Source organism: Salminus brasiliensis, chromosome 18, assembly GCF_030463535.1.
Source record: "Salminus brasiliensis chromosome 18, fSalBra1.hap2, whole genome shotgun sequence".
In the NCBI taxonomy this organism is placed as follows: domain Eukaryota; kingdom Metazoa; phylum Chordata; class Actinopteri; order Characiformes; family Bryconidae; genus Salminus; species Salminus brasiliensis.
The window spans coordinates 17,307,173-17,330,461 of NC_132895.1; the positions used below are offsets into that span (position 1 = coordinate 17,307,173).

Sequence of the window (23,289 nt, forward strand, 5' to 3'; positions counted from 1 at the left end):
AGAACAAAATTGAAGATCCATTTATAATGTTTGAAAAAAATGATGTTTGTAATCGAGAGAGAGAGAGAGAGAAAGAGAGAGAGAGAGAGAGAGAGAGAGAGAGAGAGTGTGTGTTTGTGTGTGTGTGTGAAGAGCCTTTTATGGATCTACAATCACTTAATATAGAGGTTCTTCATCAAGAACCATTCGAAACAGCTTTATTTTTAAGTGTGTGCTGTACCAAAAAGGGGCTCATCTAAAGGTTTCCCCAGGAAAGAACCCCAAGACGGCATTTAGGAACCTTTTAGTTTTACAACTGTTACAGTTTAAAGCACAGGTTTCCAGTCCTGGTGCTCGAGTACCCCCTGCCTTGCACATTTGAGTGTTTCCCTGATCTAGCACACTGATCTCAACCCAATTAGGGCTAGTTAATTACTTGATTAGATCAGCTGCGTTTTAAGCAGAGAAAGCACTTAGATATGCAGGACAGGGGATGTTGGGGGGGGGGGGGGGGGTGGCACCAGTAGTTTAAAGTGAAGTTAATGTTCATGTTTACATCCCGCTCTCAAATCAACCATGACGATTCACTTATCTGTTTCTCCCATTACTGCAACACTCAGATACTCTTCTTGGTGTGAGCTGCAAATGATTCTCTTTGTAAGGCATCATTATGATCAGATTAACTCTGACTACAGCAGATGGTTAGAACTGGAAGCTGTTCTAAAGCTTCACAGCCATAATTTCCTAGAATAATTTCTGTGACGTTTTGGATTTCGCCTGGCATTTCCTAGTGGATTGAGTTACTTTATGCAATTACAGATGATTTGCTGAATATCTGGACGCTGTGCAGTCCTGTGAGTCTGGCCTCCGAAAGGACAGCGTGGAGACTTGTGCCGTGACATAACCTTTCCTTTTATGAGATTTATTATCGCCCTACTACCTGGGAAAAAAAAAAATTTGCAGATGATTATGCAAGGAAGAAAAACGATTTAATTAGGGCTGAAAGGAACACTGCAAGAGTGCTGGAATGCAGGTAGTGTATTAAAGGACCCATATCATGGAAAATTGGAATTTTCAACAGTTTGAACAGTGCTCTGCCAACATTATTTTAAAACATACCGCCTAGTCATGCTGAGGTTATAAGGAGTGTTTTAGCTTGGACTGTTTTTTGAACAAAGTACACAGTATAATGAGAACAGAGGTAACTTTACATATATCACGTCTTAAAGGCAAAGTAACACAACCAGCCTCCTCAGCTCTATAACACATGTTGAGTTTTGCTGATTGCAGCTGTTTTTGCTAAATAAATCCACACAGATATTAAAAGTGGACTCTAGGGAGGTGAAAGGGCAAGAAAAGGTAAGACATTAGACCCTTAAAATACATTTAGCAAGATGGAAAGAAATAATGTGTCTTATATTGGATGATTGCGTGTGTTTTTAGGCCTGCATAATCTGATTTGATGTTGACATCTGAAGTCCTCGCGTGGCTCCCAGTGTTTTGCACCAAAGTTACCAGCAAAACAGTGCAACAACCGTGACATTGTCCGCGTGTCTATAACCTGAATGGCAGGACGGCTCTAAAAATAGAGCAGCTGAGAGACACTGCCACGCGCTCGAGGTCACATTGCTTTAGATTACCAAACAACATATGGAACAGAAACGAGGGACTCCTCTTGACCACACTTTGTGTCCTTGGTGTAAAAGAAAAAGGGAGTAAACGAGTGAAAAAGGAAACGGAGAGGGCTCAGTCGATCTCTCCAGCGCTTGGCTGAAGGCTGGAGTCTCCAGTGAAGTTTGAGCTTGGTGTAGGGAACGGAGGGAAAGAGGGAGGGGGTTGGTTTGCTAGCGAGCGCATGGGTGAATGCAGGAGTGGTCAGTAGGGATGCGTAGGGACAGCCTGGAACAGCGGGAGCACTGCAGAGGACGAGAGCTAGCTGCTGAGGATTGGTTTGTGAATGGACCCGAACTAGGCGTATGCGTCACATAGAACACAGAGGAGAGCATGGAGAACCTCGAGATTGCGCTTTTTACGCACCGTGCTCGTGCGGAGACCCCTTTCAGAACGAGCCCCGGAGCAAGAACACGTGGCAACAGCCTAACCCTGCACATGAAGTAAGCGAAATTCACAAGAAAACACAAGAACTAAATCTGGGTATGGGGATTCCAGGCTGGTCAGGATGAATTCCGATATGGATGATGCCTGGAACATCTGGAATAATGACTCGGGGAAGCTGTACAGAGAAGTGCCCTCGCACGCGCCGCAAAACATATCCAACTGGACGGCAGGGAACGCGTCCGAAAGTGCCCCGTTCAGCCTGGCCAGGGCAGTGCCACTGGCCGTGGTCCTGGGCGCGTTCATCGTGTTTGCCATAGTGGGCAACATCTTGGTCATCCTGTCCGTGGTGTGCAACAGGCACTTGCGCATTCCCACCAACTACTTCATTATAAATCTGGCCATGGCCGATCTACTGCTGGGCACTACCGTACTGCCAGTGTCCGCCACGCTCGAGATCCTCAACTACTGGGTGTTCGGCCGGATCTTCTGCGACATCTGGGCTGCGGTGGACGTCCTGTGCTGCACGGCGTCCATCATGAGCCTGTGTGTGATCTCCATAGACCGCTACATCGGCGTGCGCTACCCTCTGCAGTACCCCAGCATCGTGACCGAGAAGCGCGCGCTCCTCGCCATGCTGGGCGTCTGGGTGCTCGCCATCGTCATCTCCATCGGGCCCCTGCTCGGATGGAAGGAGCCTCCGTCTGACGACGACACCATCTGCCCGATAACGGAGGAGCCCTTTTACGCACTCTTCTCCTCGCTAGGTTCCTTCTACATCCCCTTAGCGGTCATCCTGGCCATGTACTGCCGCGTGTACATCGTGGCCAAACGGACCACCAGGAACCTGGAAGCGGGAGTGATGAAGGAGCGCATGGACTCCAGCGAGCTCACCCTGCGAATCCACTGTAAAGGGGCTCAGGCGCAGGAGGAGTGCGGGGGAGCGGGGAAAGGCACCATCAGGAGCTCCCTGACCGTCAAGCTGCTCAAGTTCTCCAGAGAAAAGAAAGCAGCCAAAACCCTGGGGGTCGTAGTGGGCATGTTCATCCTTTGCTGGCTGCCCTTCTTCCTTGCGCTGCCCATCGGTAGGTAACAACAAACAAACTTATTTTATGCTTCTACTTCTACTCTTTACTTGGAAAACAGAAAAGGTTCTATAGTACTGAAAAAAGGGTTCTTTGACACATAGTGGAACAATTTAGGTGCTATATACAGCCATTTAATGTTCTATAAGGAACCATACGCAACAGGCTTTTATAGAAAATAACCATTTCAGCATCCAAATGGTTCCTTAATTTCCTATTTGGTCCTATAGAACCATTACCCTGAAAAACTGTTTTCTGAAGAGTGTTTTACTGGTAAGCTCTTTTATGTTCTTCTCAGTTGTTTCTGCTCGTTTAAACCCTTGTTGCTTTCTTTTACTTCTTTATGCTTCGTCTCTATAATTGTACACTTTTACTCTCTTTAAGTCTAGGCCATTCTGCAGCATCAAAACCTGTTGACAAGATTTCTTGGCCTTCTTTCATAGAAAGAAAACAAGAACAAAATGTGTAATAAATTACAATAAATATGAATATTATAATCTGAAATCTAATAGTGGTGTAAAATAGTGATGCACAATTTAACAAACACCACAAGCCATATTTCATATATACTAGCCCCTTGTTTTCTATCTTTTATATATTCTTTGAACAGTGTTATGTCCAAAGCAAGGCTGTCATCAAATAGAAATGATATTCTGCAAGTCAATTAATGATCCACATACTATTCATTGATTTGATTTGATATTTGAAAGGTAAAGGTTTTAATAGCTATACAATTATGGACACTAAACAAGCATCTTCTAAAGTAGAGGTGGCATCCTGATTAATTAAAGGAATCGATTCACAGAGTAAAGTGCCTTATGGCAGAATGCAGTCAGTCCATCAGCCAGTGAAAACTCTACAGAATGATTCATGTTGTGTTTGTCTAGCCCAGAACGATGAAGCAAACTAGACGTCTCAAGCATATCGCAATTCTTACAAAGCTGGGCTCTGTAGAGCTGTCTGGGTGTAAGAAGCCTTACCATAAGGCTACGTAGAAATGATTGTTTAATCTGAGTGATTTTAAATGGTGTAGATAAACAACTCCCTAAAGTATAGTCACCATCTTTAAAAACCTTGCCTCCAAACTGGCAAGATAATACATTCATAACTATTGATTATGTAAGAAATTAGGACTGGGTTATTCATAACACAACATTGTCACATCATTTCCCCCCAAATAAAAGACAATTATACAGGAATATATAAGACTTGGTCATGAATCAGTTCACCATGCCTTTCGCATCATGACCGTCCGCATCATTTTTTCTGCTCAGCATTGGCTGGTTTGTTGTAGTGTTGGTCAAGTGGAATCCAGTAGGTCCCTGAAGCTTGTTGAGGTCTCCTAGAGGAATGCAGAGGAAATGCCAATGTCTTCGAAGAGCTCTCTCATTCCCAGGCTTGCTCCATGTCTGAGCTAGGAGAGTGCTGAGGTGTGGGAATAAACATGAGGTAGTATTCCCACCACACATACCCTCCTCCAAACAGGTCAAGAATGAAGCATGTATCTATATTCACTTTATGACCCAAGTTCCCTGCTCTTCTATATCTGACCAACTCATTAGATGGGTCACTTGTGTTTGTCCTGATGATGGAAGGAAAAACTTTCCATGTGTCTGACCTTTGGGAAGTGAATAAGTCTGTTAAGTCTTAATATGTCATTCTAATAATAATAATAATAATTTAATTGTAGACAGAATGTGAAAAGTTTTTGGAATTGAAATTGCATAAGGGCCTGGAAAAAAAAAGTTTTTGGGGACTTGTTTATCAAGACTTTGGCCATATCAATTATTGTCCTTTGCATAATGCTGCTGCAGAGGTGTCATTTTACAGAAATGGATGTACAATAATGTGCAAAGGCACTAGGATAGGATGTACGCAGAGTGTAAGGTTAGAAGGCAGTAGGTTTCATTGGTTATGCCCTGTCACAAGACCACTCATCCGCTTCATCCTACCTCTTGATGCTTCAGAAAATAAAGCTTATTGGAAAATCAATACTAATATTTGCCCTGGGCCAATGCAGCAAGCCGTGCTCAACAAGCAGCATCTTCTACAGTAAAGTTAGCTTGTGTATTGACGGGATGACCCCATAACATAAAAAGATCATATTTTGTAAGACTCAATGCTTAGTGCTATTACACTTATAGCCTTTAAAAGAAGGTCAAATTATAGCAATGGATGGTCATACCCTGCGAATTAGCATCACACACTGCATGCCTAAATTGTTACACACTTGCCTCCAATTACAATAGATGAAACCAAAATAAATGTTATATAGACTTTTTATAAAATGTTAAAACGGACACATATTAGCTGTAAACCATAGCAGCATCCATAGTATTTTAGCCTGCGTTTTGTTCATAATTTTGTCCTTTTTTTTAGATAACTGTACATAACCTTCAGTGTCAGCATTTTGGATGATCGACTACATCTAGGTTAAGAAGAACATGCGTATTTTGATGGCTTATCGCTCCAAGAGTAGCAATATTTATTGTGATAAATGAACTAAATATTCCTCTGGGAAAAACAGTGGTAATTCAATTACCTCAGTACCAGTGTTCTGGGTGTGATAGAGCCCAACAGCATATGATTTACAATCTTGAGGGTGATTTGGAGCAACTTGAGGAGGTTTGCTGTAATAGGACAGATGTACTTGAATTACTGTCTTAATGAAGTGCTGTAATGAAGCTGCTTTTAAATCAGTCTTGCACTCATCACCTTAGGCCAACAGAGATCACCCCTGAGCTCGCTGATCTGTCTGAGCACTTCACATGCCAAGATACAGTGTGATTATCTGAGGAGAAAGAGTTTCTACTGGTTAAACATGGTAAATCACAAACTAATGCTCAGAGTATGTGAACCTACAGGTCCCTACTGATTGTCATTCTCCCTTTTTTGCCTTTTTTTGTAACATCAGCAATTTATTATGTCAGTTTACTGATAACTAGAGTACTACAAGTTCTACAAGTACATTCTGGCATGTTATAATATTCTACAGTAATAACCCCAGAACTCAGTGAGAAGGGAAAAGGCCATAAAAGGGTACGAGATGTGCAGCATGATGTAGATAGAAGATCTCAAAAGTGATGAATTCCTCTGGGATGAGGGAGTTATGAGTGTAAGAGCAGAGATGGGCAACAGTGAAGAGTTCAGATATGCCCAATGGATTTTTGTGACCTTTTCTAATACCTCTTCAGTATCCACAACAACTCAACCTGAGAGATCTTCTCTGCTTCAGAAGGCTTCTCGGTTGGTTTTAGGAACATCCACTGCTCCCTTGTGCATGGCTTTTAATAGAGTGTGACCAATTGTAAAAGCAACATTATTTTTACAGAGGAGACAGATTTTTTGAGAAGTTGAGAAGTTGAAAAACATCTGTTTGAATAAGGTAGCCAACACCACACAAAGCCAAAAGTGGGTTGTTATATAGCTTATATTACAATTATACAGGTGTTAATAATACATTTGTATGACAGTTCACCCATACAAATATTGTGTACTGCTTTACACCAGCTAGTTTATTGTGGGAAAAGCACTATTGACTGCATCTACACAAACATCTGTATAATAGCAAGCCATTTGTATAAGATGAGGGACAGAACTGAAATCTATAAATCAATCAGGTAACCTTTATTTAAACCTGGACTACATTGAGGGTCACCCTCATTTACAGAGATAAACGAGATAAACACAGTGATATGTTAATACTGAATCAAATTCAGTAAAATAATCAATTCTTAATAAACCATATTAATTAATTATATAAAGGAAGCTGTAAAAGAACAAAAAAATAATAACCTAAACACAGTATGTATCACAATCAAACCAGAAATCAGCCACAACAATTGCGGTTAGAGTGGTGTGGATAAAGATTAGAAATTGCAATGACCGAGCGACACCAGCAAGCAGAGCTTTAAAGTGTCTTGTAATAAGTTCCAGCTCACTGGTGCGCTGTAGCTTAAGGCCGATTTTCCCAGTTCAGCTTAAGCTCTCAACACCTGAAGGGTAATCCAGTCACTGGAACGAGTTTGATCATTTCAGCTAATAACAGTGAGCATAGATGTGATGTCGGATGGTTTATAGCCAGAGAGCGTCTTATAAACAGAGAAGCTGCGGGGTGTGTAAAGCAAGTCTCACACATTGGCACCCCTTTGATGTATTCATAAAATCAGAAAGCTCCTTTTTGGTGGGTCAGCGTATGTGGCTGTAGTGCCTTATGTACCTTTCAAAGCTTTCAGCACATTCAAAAAAAGTCTATTGTGGGCTGATGGCTGATTGTTAAATAAAGCAATGGAGGTTTTGCCTTATTCCACATCTGCTTCACATTTCTATGGGGTTGATAGAAGTGGTGAAGGAGTGCTCCTGGTCTGCTAACTCTGCACGGCATGTGATAAGAATTTGTTCATAGTTTAAAAAAAACATAGCTCATCATAACCCATCCTGTTTTGGAAACAGCTGACAACAAGACCTTTTTTTAAACTCTGTGCAGGTCATTGTTTCACTGGGGTAATAAATAACCGACAATAACTGGTGCTGTTGTCTTTAACAACTCCTAGTGTTATTTATGTTTCAAATATGTTTCTGTTGGTAATGATGTATATTGGGCTGGCTGGTGTGGTAATGCGCCTCATAGGTTGAAGTCTGCCACCTCTTGGTGAAGAAGAGAATTAACCAAAACAAAGAAAAGAAATGATTTCACTGTGTTTGCTTGCATTTTTCAGGTTCTTTTAATGCCAACCTGCGTCCCCCGGAGACTTTCTTCAAGGTGATTTTCTGGCTGGGCTACTTTAACAGTTGCTTGAACCCAATCATCTACCCTTGCTACAGCCGCGAGTTCAAGCAGGCCTTTATCCGGATCCTGCGCTGCCAGTGCCAGCAGCGGAAGCGGCAAAGCTGGAGGTCATACAACTACAGGTCACACATGGGTCCCACCAACCCATCCTACAATGACAACAGCTCTGTTTGCATGAATGGCAGTCAGCAGACGCTGGCCTCTGTGCAGCCTAGCCCACGTTTCTTCAGCAGAGGCAGTGGATCTCACAGAGCGGAGGGACTGTTACCAGGCTGGGGTCCGTGTGCCTCCTCCTCCAGCTCGGACTGTCCAAGGCACTTCCCCAGTCAGTTCAGATCCAGCCTTGCAACTGTGTGCCAGACTGAGAACAAATCAAGCAAGATGACTGTGCTTTTCCCTGGTGGGCCACTGGCCAAAGGGCCACTGCATGGCAACGTACAGAACGGTAGAGAAGACTTAGAACAGGGACCAAATACCAGGCCTGCACCTGAAACTGTGATGTAACTGGGTGCAGTGCGTCACACCGGCTGTTTTTCCTTACATTTTATACTGATTTGACATTTTTGTTGTATTGTAGATATTGTTATAAAGCATGCTTGCATTGTGAATGACGTTCAGAGACTTGAAGTAGCTACTGATGTTGAACAAAAGACTAAAATGACAAAAGGTTTGCCAAAAATCGAATATTCACAATTTTCTCCTTATCATCAGTCAATTAGCCAAAACACACACAAGGTCTCCAGTCTTTTTAGCAAAACATTTTACACAGGTTTTCCAGAGCATTTTCCATTACTTCCATACATAGCAACAACCGTATTAAAAGCCTCCCAGTATGAATTGGTTTTACATGTACTATTCAACAGGTAGTAATATATGCTCATCTTTTCTGCAAGATGCAAATCTCTCTGCAAATGTTTTTAAATGTGATGATCTTTGGTTTCAGAGCCACCCTTCAGAATGTTATTTTGGTAGATAATTTAATAATGTCTGTATAGAAAAGAGGTAAAGTTAGATGCATTAAAGATTAAATAACATCTCATTTATGTGTATAAATCGTTTTAAAAATGAGTACATCTGTCACTGTCACTGATGCAAGGTAGCTATCAAGCTATCAAGAAAACAAATCGACAAAGTTGCAAACTTTTGTTAGAGAAATCTTAGCAGTACATGTGTTACATGTGTTAGGCAGTGTCCTGTTTATCAATGACAAAAAAATATTTTGACAAAACATTGTCCAAATGAATAAGCTAAAATATGCAATCTCAGTGGCTCAATGGCTCAGTTTTTCCAAGATCTCATTAATGTTTCCAGGACATTTGTAACACCCTTAATTTTCCAGGACCTTCCATGACTAGAAAAACAGTCTGTAAGTTGCCAGATTTTCCAGACTTTTCAGGACACATGGGGACCCTGATACATTGTCTTAAGTTTGGTCCGTTTAATTATGCACTGGAGCCACAAAATTCTGACACAAAGTAAAAAAAAAAAAACACTAAAAAAACATTGCTATGAAAAGGTGAAGCTAAAACCAGTCAAATCTGTCTCTAATTTTGTTCATTTCTATTTAAAACTTGGTCATCCAGTGTCAAGCACCACATAAGCAAGTCTTTAGGAGATTACTTAGCCAACAGCTCCATGCAGTTGGATGTAAGTGTGTGATGATTTAGACATATATTGTGCTAAATCTGTGCTATAAGCTTCTTATACTTGTTAGCTTGCTACATTAGCATAGCTCCAGTGTAAAAACAACCAAAAATGGTCTTGGCTGATCCACTCCATTTTTATTGAGAGGGACTAAAGTTTGGATTTCACCCCATATATTATATTTGCACTGTTTGTGCTGGGAGGTTGAAGCGCAGAGCCGAAAGATCGCTGGAGGCTGTAATAGTACAGTGTGCATGAACAAAGAAACGCCTCTGACCCTGCATCAGCGCCAGATGTCATTTAGCATAGATGCTTAGCAGACGGAAAGGTGTTATTCCTGATTTATTTATTCTCCTGCTCTGGTTTATCTAGACACGCTGTGCATCTGTGTGATAGCTCTTATTGATTTGTTTCTGTGGAAAGACACAAAAATGTCAAAATCGAGTTCTAGATAAGACAAGACAAGTTTAACTTTTAAGCTCTTTCAGCTGGTGCTTCATCCTCACATAATGCACATTATGTCTTGTGGTCCAGGGAAAGGACAGTTCCAAGATATTTTACATAAAAGCATTTTTTTTATTTATTTAGCCATATTTATTGTAAGTTATGTTCTTCGCAGTTACTGTGGCTGTTGACTGAGAAGTGATTTTCATCTTTTGGAGTGTTTGATTCTGTACACCAATCAGCCAGAATGTTAAAACCACTGCTTAATATTGTGTAAGGCCTCCTCCTGCTGCCAGAACAGCTCTTCCCTGTCGAGGCATGAGCTCCAAAATAAGTAGCGTTAGCAAGGGCCTTTTTCGCTATTTGTGCTACAGTTGCTCTTTTGTGGCATCAGAACAGATGAGCTAGCCTTCGCTCCCCGAAAACATCAGTAGTCTTGGGCGCCCATATCCCTTATGAAGGTTTACTGGTTGTCCTCCTTTGGACCACTTTTTGTAAATACTGACCACTGCATAGCAGGAACACCCCACAAGACCTGATGCCTGATGTTTTGGAGATGCTCTGACTCTAGCCATCTAGCTGTCTAGCCATTACAGTTTGGCTCTTGTCGAAGTGGCTCAAGGATTGCTGTATATCCTATCCCTTGACAGATGCCATAATAACAAGATAATTTATGTTATTCGCATGTCAGTGGTATTAATGTTATGGCTGATCGTAAATGTTTTTCAGTTGTACCTGCATTGCATTAAGTCAACTGCCCCTATTCATTTAGGATCTGGAGTAATGGGCAGGCGGTTGTGTTTAAGACGAGTGGCTGATGAAGCAATAAAATGAATTGCTTGAGGTTTTTGTTGGGATTTTTATTTTTCTTATGTCTTCATATCCTTCGTTTGTGATTTGAGCTTCATTACTATGCCTCAGCCAAAATAAAGAATATGGGAAAACTTTGGACTCTGGAAAACAGCCATGCTACTGTCATGCTATTCTCTACACAAAAAGAAAGAGGCTTAGGCCTATAGTTTGAGAACAAACTCAAACTATTACAAAAGGTAATTGTATTAGGACCTCAAAGAGTTTGCGGAGTTAAAAATACCTCTTGTACACAACAGGCTTGTTGTTTATCTGATTTCTGATGACATTTTTGGAATCTGGGAATTATATTGATTCATTAACATTTACTGTATTCTTTTAGACTTGATTATAGGGAAGACATGAATCCTTTGTTGTCTACGATTGTCTGCAGCCTATGACCCAAGGGCATCACAAAAGTCTGATTTTCAGGACATTAAGAGAGTGAATAAGAGATTCATCAAAAAAACAGATTTACCCCAAATTTCCTCTTACCGCAAATATAGCTGATCAGCAACGACAGTTTTTGGGCTGGTGACAGTAGACAGATGTAAGTAACAAGTAATGAACGTTTGTGTCTCCCAAAACTCTTCTGGTTTTGGTCAAAGTGTTGTAGCTCCAGTACACAACTAAAGACATAAATGTTTTTGCAGTCAGAAAAAAAGGTTTGTTGTATTGGTGAAACATTCCTGCTGAAAATAATGACAGTACCAAAACAATGACAGTGTTGCAACATTCAATTTTCTGTTCCCAACAGAAAGAGTCAGTTAACAGGTATCATTTATTCATTGGAATAGATGATGTTATCTAACGACCTACACTTCACTCTTTACTTTACTTCTGCTCATTCATTGTTTCTTCAAAAATCAAGAGGATTACAAAGAGTTTATCCTGTTTTGTTGCTGTTATTGATGTGAGGATTTGATTGCATTTAGCGACTAAAGTGTTAGTGAGGTCAGGATGAGGACAGAAACAGTTTGGATGGAGCCTCAAAGCGTGACACGTGGGACTTATCATCAGACTGTCTAACATGTCAGTTATTTAATAAAAACAGAAGCCCTGAAACAATAGCAGCAGCAGTAGAACAGAATCACATGCAATACATTACAGAATGTCATAACATGCAGAGTCATTTGGGCAGTAAGGCATAGTTTGCTGTTTTGTCAGGAATCATGTACCCCATTTTAGAACCTCAAGATATATTGCAGAGGTAAAGGCGATTCTAAACAGTGAATTCCTTTCTTTTTAGTATTGAATTTTTGTTTTGAAGCGTCGCTACTGTCTGAAAAAACAACGGCCACACGCACACACAAAGAAGTACTCACCAAGTAATCAGGCCATCATGTGACTTTGGCCTTCACCTTATCACTTCATCAGTCCCGCAAGGAGAGTTCTGCAGTCAGCTTTGGTACAGATGCACTTTCAAATAATATTGAAAGCATATCAGACTGTTCTCTGTTCTGTTTTTTCCAGACTGTTTTCCTTTCAGTTAGATTTTATGGGTGACATTACAACTTATTTACATTCAGTGAATCCAATCAGAGTTCCCTGGTATCAAGCCAGGAATGAATCTCTATTAACAGAATTAGGGGAAAATTACTTAAGGAATGTTTAGAAATATGGTGAAGAATGGTACACTTTGTGTGCACTGGTGATGTCTCGTCCACATGTAATTTAAAGGGCAATTACACACATTTATTCCACTAAACCTTTCATGTGAAATGGTGCACTGAAGAGAAACGTACTGAGTCACATTACTGAACAGTGGTGGTGTTAGGAGCCGAGCTGTCCACAATAACCATTTTATTTACTAAAAGCTGGACATGACTTCTAAGTTTTTCTTTGTAATGCTGCTATTGGTAAAATAATGGAAATAAAAGCCTTACAATCTAGGTTTTAAACATTTCTATTAACTCATTTGACATAAAAGCTTTAATGGAATGTCCTTGTGTTCCTTAAAAGTCAGCATGGAGAGAAAATAACCCCAATATTATTCCACTGTTGGTTCAAACCTTGCATTGTGATTGGCTGACAGGCACAATATAAGCGCCAATATTTTGCAATAATGGAGAATAATGGATCCTAAAGCTGCTGGCACACTACCTGGCACATCCTAAAGCAGCCTGCACACTACCCGGCACATCCTAAAGCAGCCTGCACACTACCCGGCACATCCTAAAGCAGCTGGCACACCATGCTCGCAGTGGTAGTTTAAGGATGTGCCGGTTTAAGTGCCGGCCAACATCCGGGTGATGTGCCGGCTGCTCTAGGATGTGCTGTTTGGTGTGACGGCTGCTTCAGGACGCGCTGCAATGTGTTGCAATTTAACTGTATTTATTAAAATGGTAAACACTTATTAGCAAGATCAACAATATAATATTGTTGCTGCTACGCTGGCATATAAAGCTAACTCCAGCAGGTAAAGCTAGTTATCGTGCACTTGCTATCCGCTATCGAGCTAACCTTGTGCAAAATCAGCAGATAATTGGGATCCAAATAAAATAATAAAGCCATTTAAAAACTACCACTGGATAAAACACACTGTGAAGGAAGGAGGGGGGCAACTCGGCTGGCTAACTAGTAGCATGATAGCTCATACAGTAGAGGGTGTGGACCATCTCTGCTGCTAACGTATTGAGTGTAAGATGACGTCAGAGGGGATAGGATGCGTCACGACACCGGCTGCTTAAGAATGTGCCGAGTCGACGAGCCAGCGGATATTAGGAGGCTTCAGTGAGGAACACGGAGTCTGTCTAAAAGACGAAACGTTGCTATAATAATAACATATCCTAAAAACAAATAACGAAAACACTGTAGCTAGCTAGTGAACGCAGCTGTCTTTCCTCAGGACAGAGAGCTGGACGTTTTTCTTCACAGATGTGATTAAACTTTGTTCTTAGTCAGCTTCACACACTACACTTTTTTTTTTTTTTTACAAACCACAAACAATATAATATCTGTCGTTGAAATATGAGCTTTTTATGTTTTTATGAACATTTCACTGACGAAAGGGGACATAGTTTTCTTGTCAAGTAATCTTGTCTAGTGAAGTCTGGACTCAATATCCCACAATCCTTCCGCTGCTCATGTGACCTGTAGGGTCCGGGACTTGCAGGAAGAGGCTCGTGACGCGTTTCTAGAAGGTGGGAGACACAGCTAGCTCCGCGGGTCTGGTAGGAAAGTCATATTTCTCTAGAAGTCTTGAGCTAAATGTATAGCTACACACTGTGTGTTTTGTAGCAGACTGCTTTATCAGAATAGCCGAGTGGTCTTCTCTCATTGACAGCGAAGAAACACAGACTGGATATGACTACAAAAAGCAGCGCTAGCTCCGGGCTGCACTAGCTAGCCTAGCACTAACTAAAGGAGTGTGTCTAGAATAGACAAATTTACTAACGACAGTATTATATGTTTAATACCTTATCTGATGTTAAAATAAGCGCCAGCATTAAACTATTGTACGTATTTGATTTGTTTCCTGAACATTCGTGTACGTTTTGCTAGTGGGTGTGGTGTGGGTGTGTGTAAATAACACAGCTAGCTTTTCTCTAATATAGCTATGGTAGAGATATACAAGCTGTGTGTGCAGTAGCAAGCCTGTGTTAGTAAGGGGTGTACCTGACGATGGCTAAATTGACTAATTAGTGTGGGTGTCTGGATAGTTTATCATATAGTGTATTTCGGATGACCGATCCCTTCTTCCTCCAAATGTCGTCCAGGTTGAAGTGCCAGCAGACTTTGTGATGGAGGGCCAATCTGATGCACTCCTGAGTGCCTTGACTGACGCTTTGAAAGTCTCTGACTCAGGTAGTCACCCAGATGCCCAGAACGCTACAGTGCAGGAGGAAGACCGCTTCTATGACTGTGAGGAGGCATTTCATGTGGAGAGCACGTCACTGCCAGGGCAGACTGCCGTAAACCACACAGAGACGACACACAGTACAACGTCTGATGAGGGACAGCACAAACACTTACAGACAGATGCTTCTAGAGGGCCAGTTGACCCTGATGCCTCAAGCACTGATAAAGAATCAGCAGAGGTTTCTGAACCTTGTGAAGCCAGAGCTGCTAAAAGGAGACATGAGTCACTAGAGGGAGATGCTATGTTGGATGATGAAGTGCAGCAAGAGCAAGAGCAAGAGCAGTGGGAGAAGATTGTAGAGGAGGAGGAGGAGGAGGAGGAGGAGGAGGAAAAGAGGACAGACTCTGATTCAGAATTCAAGGAGGAATCTACAGAGAAATGTGAATTTGATGAGGAGTACCTCCGGGAAGCAGAAAAAGACCTCACAGAGGAAGAGAAAGAGGTGAACATAATGTCTTATTGCCTTCAGTTTAGCACATCTTTGGATAATACCAAAACTGCTTATTTTAGCAGTTTCGCCAGCCGTTTCATGCATCTTTAGCTCATCAAGAGCTTGTTAATTAGCTAATTAGTTGTGTCAGTTGTGTTGGAGCAAGAAAACAAAAACTATAAATCTAAATGTGCAGTGGTACTCCAGGACCAGGGTTAGAACCCATTGGTTTACCTTATGGGCAAATGTGAATGTCAACCACAGTCATGTTGCTGACAACTAGTGAACAATAAATGCAATTTATTTGCATTAAAACCTGCTTATTTTTTATTAATAATAAATTGTTACATCATTTTTTTATAGAGCAGAAGAGCAGAGAGTATGGCACTGAAGGAGAAGGGCAATGCCCAGTTCAAGAGTGGAGGTATGACTATTCTGCTTATCTGCTGACATTTTCTGTACTTGGAAATCTGACACAGGTTCTGTAAACAGCAGAAAAACTAAAAGGTGTGTACCGTCAGCATATTAGGAGAGAAGTGGTAAGTGAGGCATAAAGAGTGGTGCTAATCATTAATCTTGCTCTATAACTGTTAGGACAGTAAATATTTAGTATCTAAAGCTAATAAAATTTAACAACGAGTTTAACACCAGCATTCAGGCATTCTAGCCTAGACAACACCTGTTCATGTGTTTCAGGAGTCAACTTTTATTAGGGAGGGGGTCAGCTACATTTGTTTGCCTATTTAATTTCAGTACAGTAAACTTTGATAATCCCTCTTTTTCTGTGTACAACTTTTAAAGAGGGCACTATGTTGTATGCCACTTTTGCATTGTTTTTAATCTTACTTTATCAAAATGTCATTACTATCCAGTTTTAGGATTCATGCCAAACAAAATGTCATATGTTTTAAATATGTGTAATACTAATTTAGTAATGTGAATATTCACAGATCATGGAGAGGCTGAGGAATCATATACCTCTGCGCTGAAGATTTGTCCCGTGTGTTACAGCAAGGAGAGGTCCATTCTCTTCTCTAACCGAGCTGCTGCACGTCTGCACTTGGTAAATCTTCACACATGCTTGTACCTCACACAATGATTCTTTTTATTTAAATTTGATTAGATTGAGGGAAATTCGGTTCAGGTTACACCATGGTTTGGACCTCATGGTTTAGCCTAAGTTCGGTACGACATGAAAGTTACAGCTTGTTCCACCAAGTGTTGCCTAGTTCCACCTGGGGTAGCTGCTGCATATAGTGCCTGTAGTGTTTTTTTTAGTGTAAAGTGTAAGTGTTAGTATGTTTGTTACACCACACAAACACACAACACAGCTGTCCAACACAGACACTCCGTCCTCATCCATTCCACCAAGATTTCGTGAATGAGTTGAAATAGAATAAAAAAAAGGTCAGAATGTCACTGAAATACTTGTTTATTTTCAGTCAAATAATAAAGAAAGAAAAGATTGTTCAAAATGAGTCACTCTCTCTACGAACTCTCTGCGTACGCTCGCTTAGGACATAATGTGTACTGTGTATTCTTTATGCGACTGCATGCACTGATCCGTGATGTTCGTACCTTGATGTCTGTTCTGTGGCATTCGTTACCAATACACATAATGTAATGTTTACATCCCAGGCAAAGTGCTAGGCAAAGCTTACATGTTTAAAAAAAACAAACAAACAAAAAAAAAAACAAGCAAAAACACTGTTCTGTAAGCAAGCATGCTAACAATGCTAAAATTAGCAGAGTAGCCTAACAATAAACACACATCACCATATACTGACCGCCTGCCTTTTTAATCATTCTTGATTAGTAGCAGTCACAGTGTAATGTGTGTATTTAAGGCACAGAACTCTTGTCTTTTATTAGTTATTAATCTTCCTCGTAGTGGCTATAATATAGCTCTGTTTTGAGCAGTGTAAATAACTTGCAGTGAAAGCTATCCAGCCCGATTATACAACCTCCATGTGGTGTGCTTAGTTGTAGCACAGTGTTCATTTCCCCTTAAATAAATTAATTAAAGTTTTTATTCACAGATTCTTCGCAAATGTGCCTGCAATGACATTACAATTTTTTTATACTTTTAATTTTGTGGTGCTGACATTGCTTTTCTACTTTTAAATTAAAAGTAAATTCACAGTCCTAACCTCTAGGACAGAGTCTTGATGAAGTTTAAAACATCATAAGATGTTTTTAAAAAAAAGTAAATCAAGAACAGGTGGAGCTCACTTCAGTGAAATGACAATAAAACGATCAACCTACTTGACGTGTTAATAAATCAGTCTTGTTTTTTCTCTGGCAGGATAAGAAGGAGGAAGCCATCAGTGACTGCTCCAAAGGTGAGATTTTATGGACTATGTAATTGGAATTCAGCTCTGTGTGAGAATATTTCTCAATCAATTGTAAACCAACCTCCTTTATTATACAAACCTCCATTTACATTGGGATCAGTAAAGCGTAATAGATTACAATTAATTTCAAGTCTACCCTTCCCTACCCTTATCCCCCTTCCCTCAGCCATAGAGCTGAACCCAAACTATGTGCGTGCTATTCTACGGAGAGCAGAGCTGTACGAAAAGACAGAGAAGCTTGATGAAGCTCTAGAAGACTATAAGAACCTTCTGGAGAAAGACCCCGGCATCCCAGCAGCAAGGGAAGCATGCATGGTGAGTAAATGTGGGGGTGTAAGGATTTTGAGTGTGCTTTGTCATTAATGCAAAATATCCACTAACTTTGACTAACTGTATTTTTGGCTGCATTACCAATAAACCATCAATGCTCTGTCATGTTGCTAAGCTCATGCACTTTTGCTTTCATTTTTTCCTCCTCTCCCAACAGAGATTACCACGGCAGATTGAGGAGCGAAATGAGAAACTGAAAGAAGAGATGCTTAGTAAGATTTCTTTTTTCTTTTCTATTATATTGTTTGCCTTTCATAAGCTAAAAAAATATGCCATGAGGACTGGCGCTCAGCAGTGCTTGCAAGCAGAGTGACCAAGCACAGAAGGCAAGCAAATGTTCTGATGAAAATGCATGGCTTACTTTCATTGTTCTCTATTGTTGTTGTTTTCTCTTGGATCTCTTCACGTAATCTAATCTGTGGGCTTATGAGTACGTTAACAGAACAGAGCGGGATGTGCCCCTTAAAAGAGAACACTGTGACTGCACTGGAGTACAGAACATTTTGTAAAGGGTCGTTAGCAAAGCAGCTCCCTGTACGGTTTCTAACTGCTGAACTGTCATTATCAGCCAGTTTGTTGTATTTGGACTGGAGAGGGCTGACGTAAGTGCAGGCATTCTGACCTATTTAGAAAATGTATTCTTTTTAATATGTACTTATGGTACATAAAGAACTGTACATTTTCATTAAGTTTTAATCCTTCTCTAATAGATTCTCTACCCCTTCTTTTGAATGGAAATACAAAGTACGCAGAAGATGCATTATGCATGCTGGGGTTGTCACAATACCACCTGCTTTATTTGGATACTGTAATATCACAGTGCACAATATTTAGCTATTAGGGGTGTGGTAGTCATTGAGAATACACAGTATGCGGTTACCTTTAGATTAAATGTCCACATAACTGAAGGTTATGATCTACTACAACTTATTGAAAATAATAATCTCCCATTGAACTGGACAGGGACCACGTGTCAGCGTTGTTCAGCGGTTGTAGGATTATTTTATTATTTTTATTTACATGTTATACATACATACTTGATGACATTGACATTAATATTGTAAGCATATGCAAATTGTGTGTATGTACAGTGTGTGCAGAAATGTTAGGCAAGTTGTATTTCAGAGGATTCTTTTTATTATTGAACAACAACTATGTTCTCAATCAACCCAAAAGACTCATAAATATCAAAGCTTAATAGGTTTGGAAGTTGGAGTGGGTTTTTTTTTTTTATCTTAGGAGGATATCTGTTTGTGCAGGTAACTATTACTGAGCAGAATTATTAGGCAACTTCATAAAAAACAAATATATACCCGTCTCACTTGTTTATTTTCACCAGGTAAACCAATATAACACAATTTAGAAATAAACATTTCTGACATTCAAAAACAAAACCAAAAACAAATCAGTGACCAATATAGCCACCTTTCTTTACGATGACACTCAAAAGCCTTCCATCCATAGATTCTGTCAGTTGCTTGATCTGTTTACGATCAACATTGCGTGCAGCAGACACCACAGCCTCTCAGACACTGTTCAGAGAGGTGTACTGTTTTCCCTCCCTGTAGATCTCACATTTCATGAGGGACCACAGGTTCTCTATGGGGTTCAGATCAGGTGATCAAGGGGGCCATGTCATCATTTTTTCTTCTTTTAGACCCTTACTGGCCAGCCACGCTGTGGAGTATTTGGATGTATGTGATGGAGCATTGTCCTGCATGAAAATCATGTTTTTCTTGAACGATACCGACCGACTTTCTGTACCACTGCTTGAAAAAGGTGTCTTCCAGAAACTGGCAGTAGGTCTGGAAGTTGAGCTTCACTCCATCCTCAACCCGAAAAGGTCCCACAAGTTCATCTTTGATGATACCAGCCCATACCAGTACCCCACCTCCACCTTGCTGGCGTCTGAGTCGGAGTGGAGCTCTCTGCCCTTTACTGATCCAGCCTCAGGCCCATCCATCTGGCCCATCAAGAGTCACTCGCATTTCATCAGTCCATAAAACCTTAAAAAAATCAGTCTTAAGATATTTATTGGCCCAGTCTTATGTTTCTTGTTCAAAGGTGGTCGTTTTTCAGCCTTCCTTACCTTGGCCATGTCCCTGAGTATCGCACACCTTGTGCTTTTTGATACTCCTGTAACGTTGCAGCTCTGAAATAGGGCAAAACTGGTGGCTTCACGCTTGATTTTCCTCAATTTATGGGCAGTTATTTTGCACCTTTTTTTTTTTTTCTTTTTTTCAACACGTATCTTGCGACCCTGTTGGCTATTTGCCATGAAACGCTTGATTGTTTGGTGGTCACACTTTGGCAATTTCAAGACTGCTGCATCCCTCTGCAAGACTTTTCAGAGTCCGTCAAATCTCTCTTCTGACCCATTTTGCGAAAGGAAAGGAAGTTGCCTAATAATTAAGCACACCTTATATAGGGTGTTGATGTCATTAGACCACACCCCTTCTCATTACAGAGATGCACATCACCTGATGTACTTGATTGGTAGTTGGCTTTCAAGCATATAGAGCTTCCAGTAGGACAACATGTATAAAAAGGATGATGTGATCAAAATACTCATTTGCCTAATAGATCTGCACACAGTGTATTTACATTTTCTTTAATTTAAAAAACTGGTAGTAACGCTATGTAATTGCGCAAAATGAACAATAATAAGTCTAAAGCCAGTTTAAGATGATTTATGCAGAACTATATATATATATATATATAATATATATATATATATATATATATATATATATATATATATATATATATATATATATATAGTCAGTGTGAGGTTTTTCAGTTTTCAACCAGCTTTATAGATGTTGCATTTCTGGTGGTTAAAAATACAAAACTATTCTATTTAAGTCAGGTAATAAAAAAACCATTGCTTTTAAACTTAAGGGTCTAAAATGGAAACTAGAAACTAAATACACAGATCCTATCACAAGTGCTGATCTTAATGCTAGTGTTATTCGGTTGTGGACAGGTTGAACAGTCTTAGAGCTATATTGTTTGAAAAACGTCTGCAATTTGTCTTTAGACGTTTCCTAATAAACATGTGCTAAACTGCTTTTCCTGATGTGAATCATACTCTGTAAGAGAGCCAGGCAGCATAGAGCTGAAAAGGCTGAGTGAAATTTACAGCATATCAGTGAGACACCAGACAGGGGTGTGTCTGTTTAAATACTCCATATTGATCTCACTGCAGTCTCAGCCTAGCTGTGAGCAAAGACAGAGAGAAAGACAATGTGTTAAACAAGTGAGAAACGTTGGAATATTCAAAATGTGTGAGATTTTAAGTGACTGTCTGTTTGACATTTCCTCAACTTCTTTGCAAAAATTATTCTTATGTTTTGTTTTTTCTTCCAGGTAAACTTAAAGACTTGGGAAACATGTTTTTGCGTCCTTTTGGCCTCTCCACGTCCAACTTCCAGGTCAACCAGGATGCCAACACAGGATCCTACTCTGTTAACTTTGTTCAGAATCCCAACAACAACAACAGATAGCAGCATGGAAACCCATTCACCAAACAGATAAGAGACTAACAAACTACAGTCTCACAGACTTTAATGTCAGACCCCTTCCATACTCATATGTAAAGTGAAGCGTGGGGCTATATGTGTGCTGCTTAGGACTGTTTCATCAGGCTGTTTTCATTAAATTATGAAAAACCTTTCCAACTTGACTTTTGGCCATATTTAGTCTGCCGGTTACTGAATGCTACAATTTATTTATTTTTATTTTTTTCCCTTTGGGTTTGGGACTGGAACCGGGACTTGGGAGGTTACCGGTTCAATCCCCTGGACCAGTAGAAAGTGGAAGCTAGATGGTAGTGAGAGCTTTTCCCTCTCTTAGCATTAATGACCCTCTAACTGCTCCCCAGGCGGTAAGGTGGCTGACCACCACTGACCACTCCATTTAGTGGAGAAAACCTTGTCCTTAAGGGTAGTGCACAAGTGCACTCTGCCTAAGCTGCACCAGAAACGCCCTCATTAATAACAGTGTACATATCCTGGTACAAGGCAAAAAGCAAATGTTTATTGTTCATTTCATAAAGATAGACATATACAGTAATAAACAAAACATTTCCCCCACAACCACCATTCCTGTATATTCAAGAGAGTTGTCCGATTGTACTGAAACGCATATGTACATCAGCCAGACAAAAAGGTGGGGGTTAAAAAAAAAAAAAGAAAGAAAGCCGACACACACACAATTGAGAGTGCATGTGTGCTTGCAGCAGTACCCTTACTCATTCTCCTTTACCCTTCTGCAGTGCTCAGATCAGCCCGTGCCATTAAAGAACCCCTTAGGTGCAAGAGGCTGCTGCTGGGATAACAGAGAACTCAAAGCATAGAATCTGATATAGTAGAACTGAAGAGACTGACACTGGCTCACACCATATAACGATATGGCAGGTAGGCACAGGCTGTTGTCTTTAAGTGGGTCAGTGGAAACATTAGAAACCAGTGGGTGAGAGAGGGGATCATACAGATACATGGACCGTCATCAGTCATGACAGGGTATGACGACTGATCCTTCAAATATTTGTGTGTATCTACAGCATGTTTGCCAGCGAAAAAGGTAAACTTTCAGCATTCTGTATACCCAACTCAGCGGTGTCTCTTTGGATCTTCCTTTGGAGAGTCATTGTGCTCTGAAGATTCTCCTTAGACTAAGTCCTGATTATGTTGATCAATGTACGTATCTAGTAATGTTAAACAGGTCACCATGCCTTTTTGTAGTATTGTAGTCCTCCAGTATTTAAAACAATGCAGAACATACACTATATTGACAAAAGAATTGGGACCCCTGCTCATTTATTGTTTCTTCTGAAATCAGGGGTATTAAAAAGAGTTTATCCTGCTTTTGTTGGAGTAAGTGTCTATACTATTCAGGAAAGGCATTCTACTAGATTTTGGAGCACTGCTGTGAGGGTTTGACTGCGACAAGACAAGAGCGGTCAGGATGTTGGATGATCACTAACCCCACCTCCCCCAGCTCTAGCCCACACCTTGTATTAGGCATGGTACCAAAAGGTTCATGTTTATCTGCTCCAGAGAATCCTAATCTTTTGGCAATACTTCTCTACAGGGCCTAGACTCACACAAGCTGTGTAACTGTGCATTTGCACATATGTGCCAGCAATGGACGCAACTCAAAGTAGTCGAATGCATATATTAGGAGTTTTCCACAAACATTTGGACATGGATATAGTGTAGATTTCTTTCTAACATAAGAGTTTTACTTAAATAGGGTATTTCTGTTTTTTCCCCCCAGAGGACATTAATCTGCCCCCTTCAATATGGCTCAGAATCTCTCTCTTTCTCAATACAAAAGGAGCACAAATGTGTTCTGCAGAAACACTGATGGTATTATTCATGACTTCAGCACAGTAATACCAAGTGCTCAGCTGTGTTCACTGCACTGTGAAGCGTAGCACATGCAATATTTATTGCATTTCACAT

General features: G+C 40.5%; 2 protein-coding genes across 2 annotated transcripts; both read left to right on the forward strand.

Moving 5' to 3' along the window:
• Nucleotides 1-1,805: 1,805 nt before the first annotated feature.
• On the forward strand, nt 1,806-10,942 carry adra1ba (adrenoceptor alpha 1Ba). The gene is made up of 2 exons (XM_072662296.1): nt 1,806-3,119; nt 7,838-10,942. Exons 1-2 carry the CDS (start codon nt 2,159-2,161, stop codon nt 8,410-8,412), a joined length of 1,536 nt encoding a protein of 511 aa, XP_072518397.1. The 5' UTR covers nt 1,806-2,158; the 3' UTR covers nt 8,413-10,942.
• A 3,004-nt stretch (nt 10,943-13,946) lies between these two features.
• Nucleotides 13,947-21,501, forward strand: ttc1 (tetratricopeptide repeat domain 1). Its single transcript, XM_072662780.1, has 8 exons — nt 13,947-14,018; nt 14,565-15,149; nt 15,501-15,561; nt 16,088-16,200; nt 17,443-17,479; nt 17,658-17,806; nt 17,979-18,033; nt 21,191-21,501. The coding sequence occupies exons 2-8, from the start codon at nt 14,589-14,591 to the stop codon at nt 21,325-21,327; spliced, it is 1,113 nt and encodes a 370-aa protein (XP_072518881.1). The 5' UTR covers nt 13,947-14,018; nt 14,565-14,588; the 3' UTR covers nt 21,328-21,501.
• Nucleotides 21,502-23,289: the final 1,788 nt, after the last annotated feature.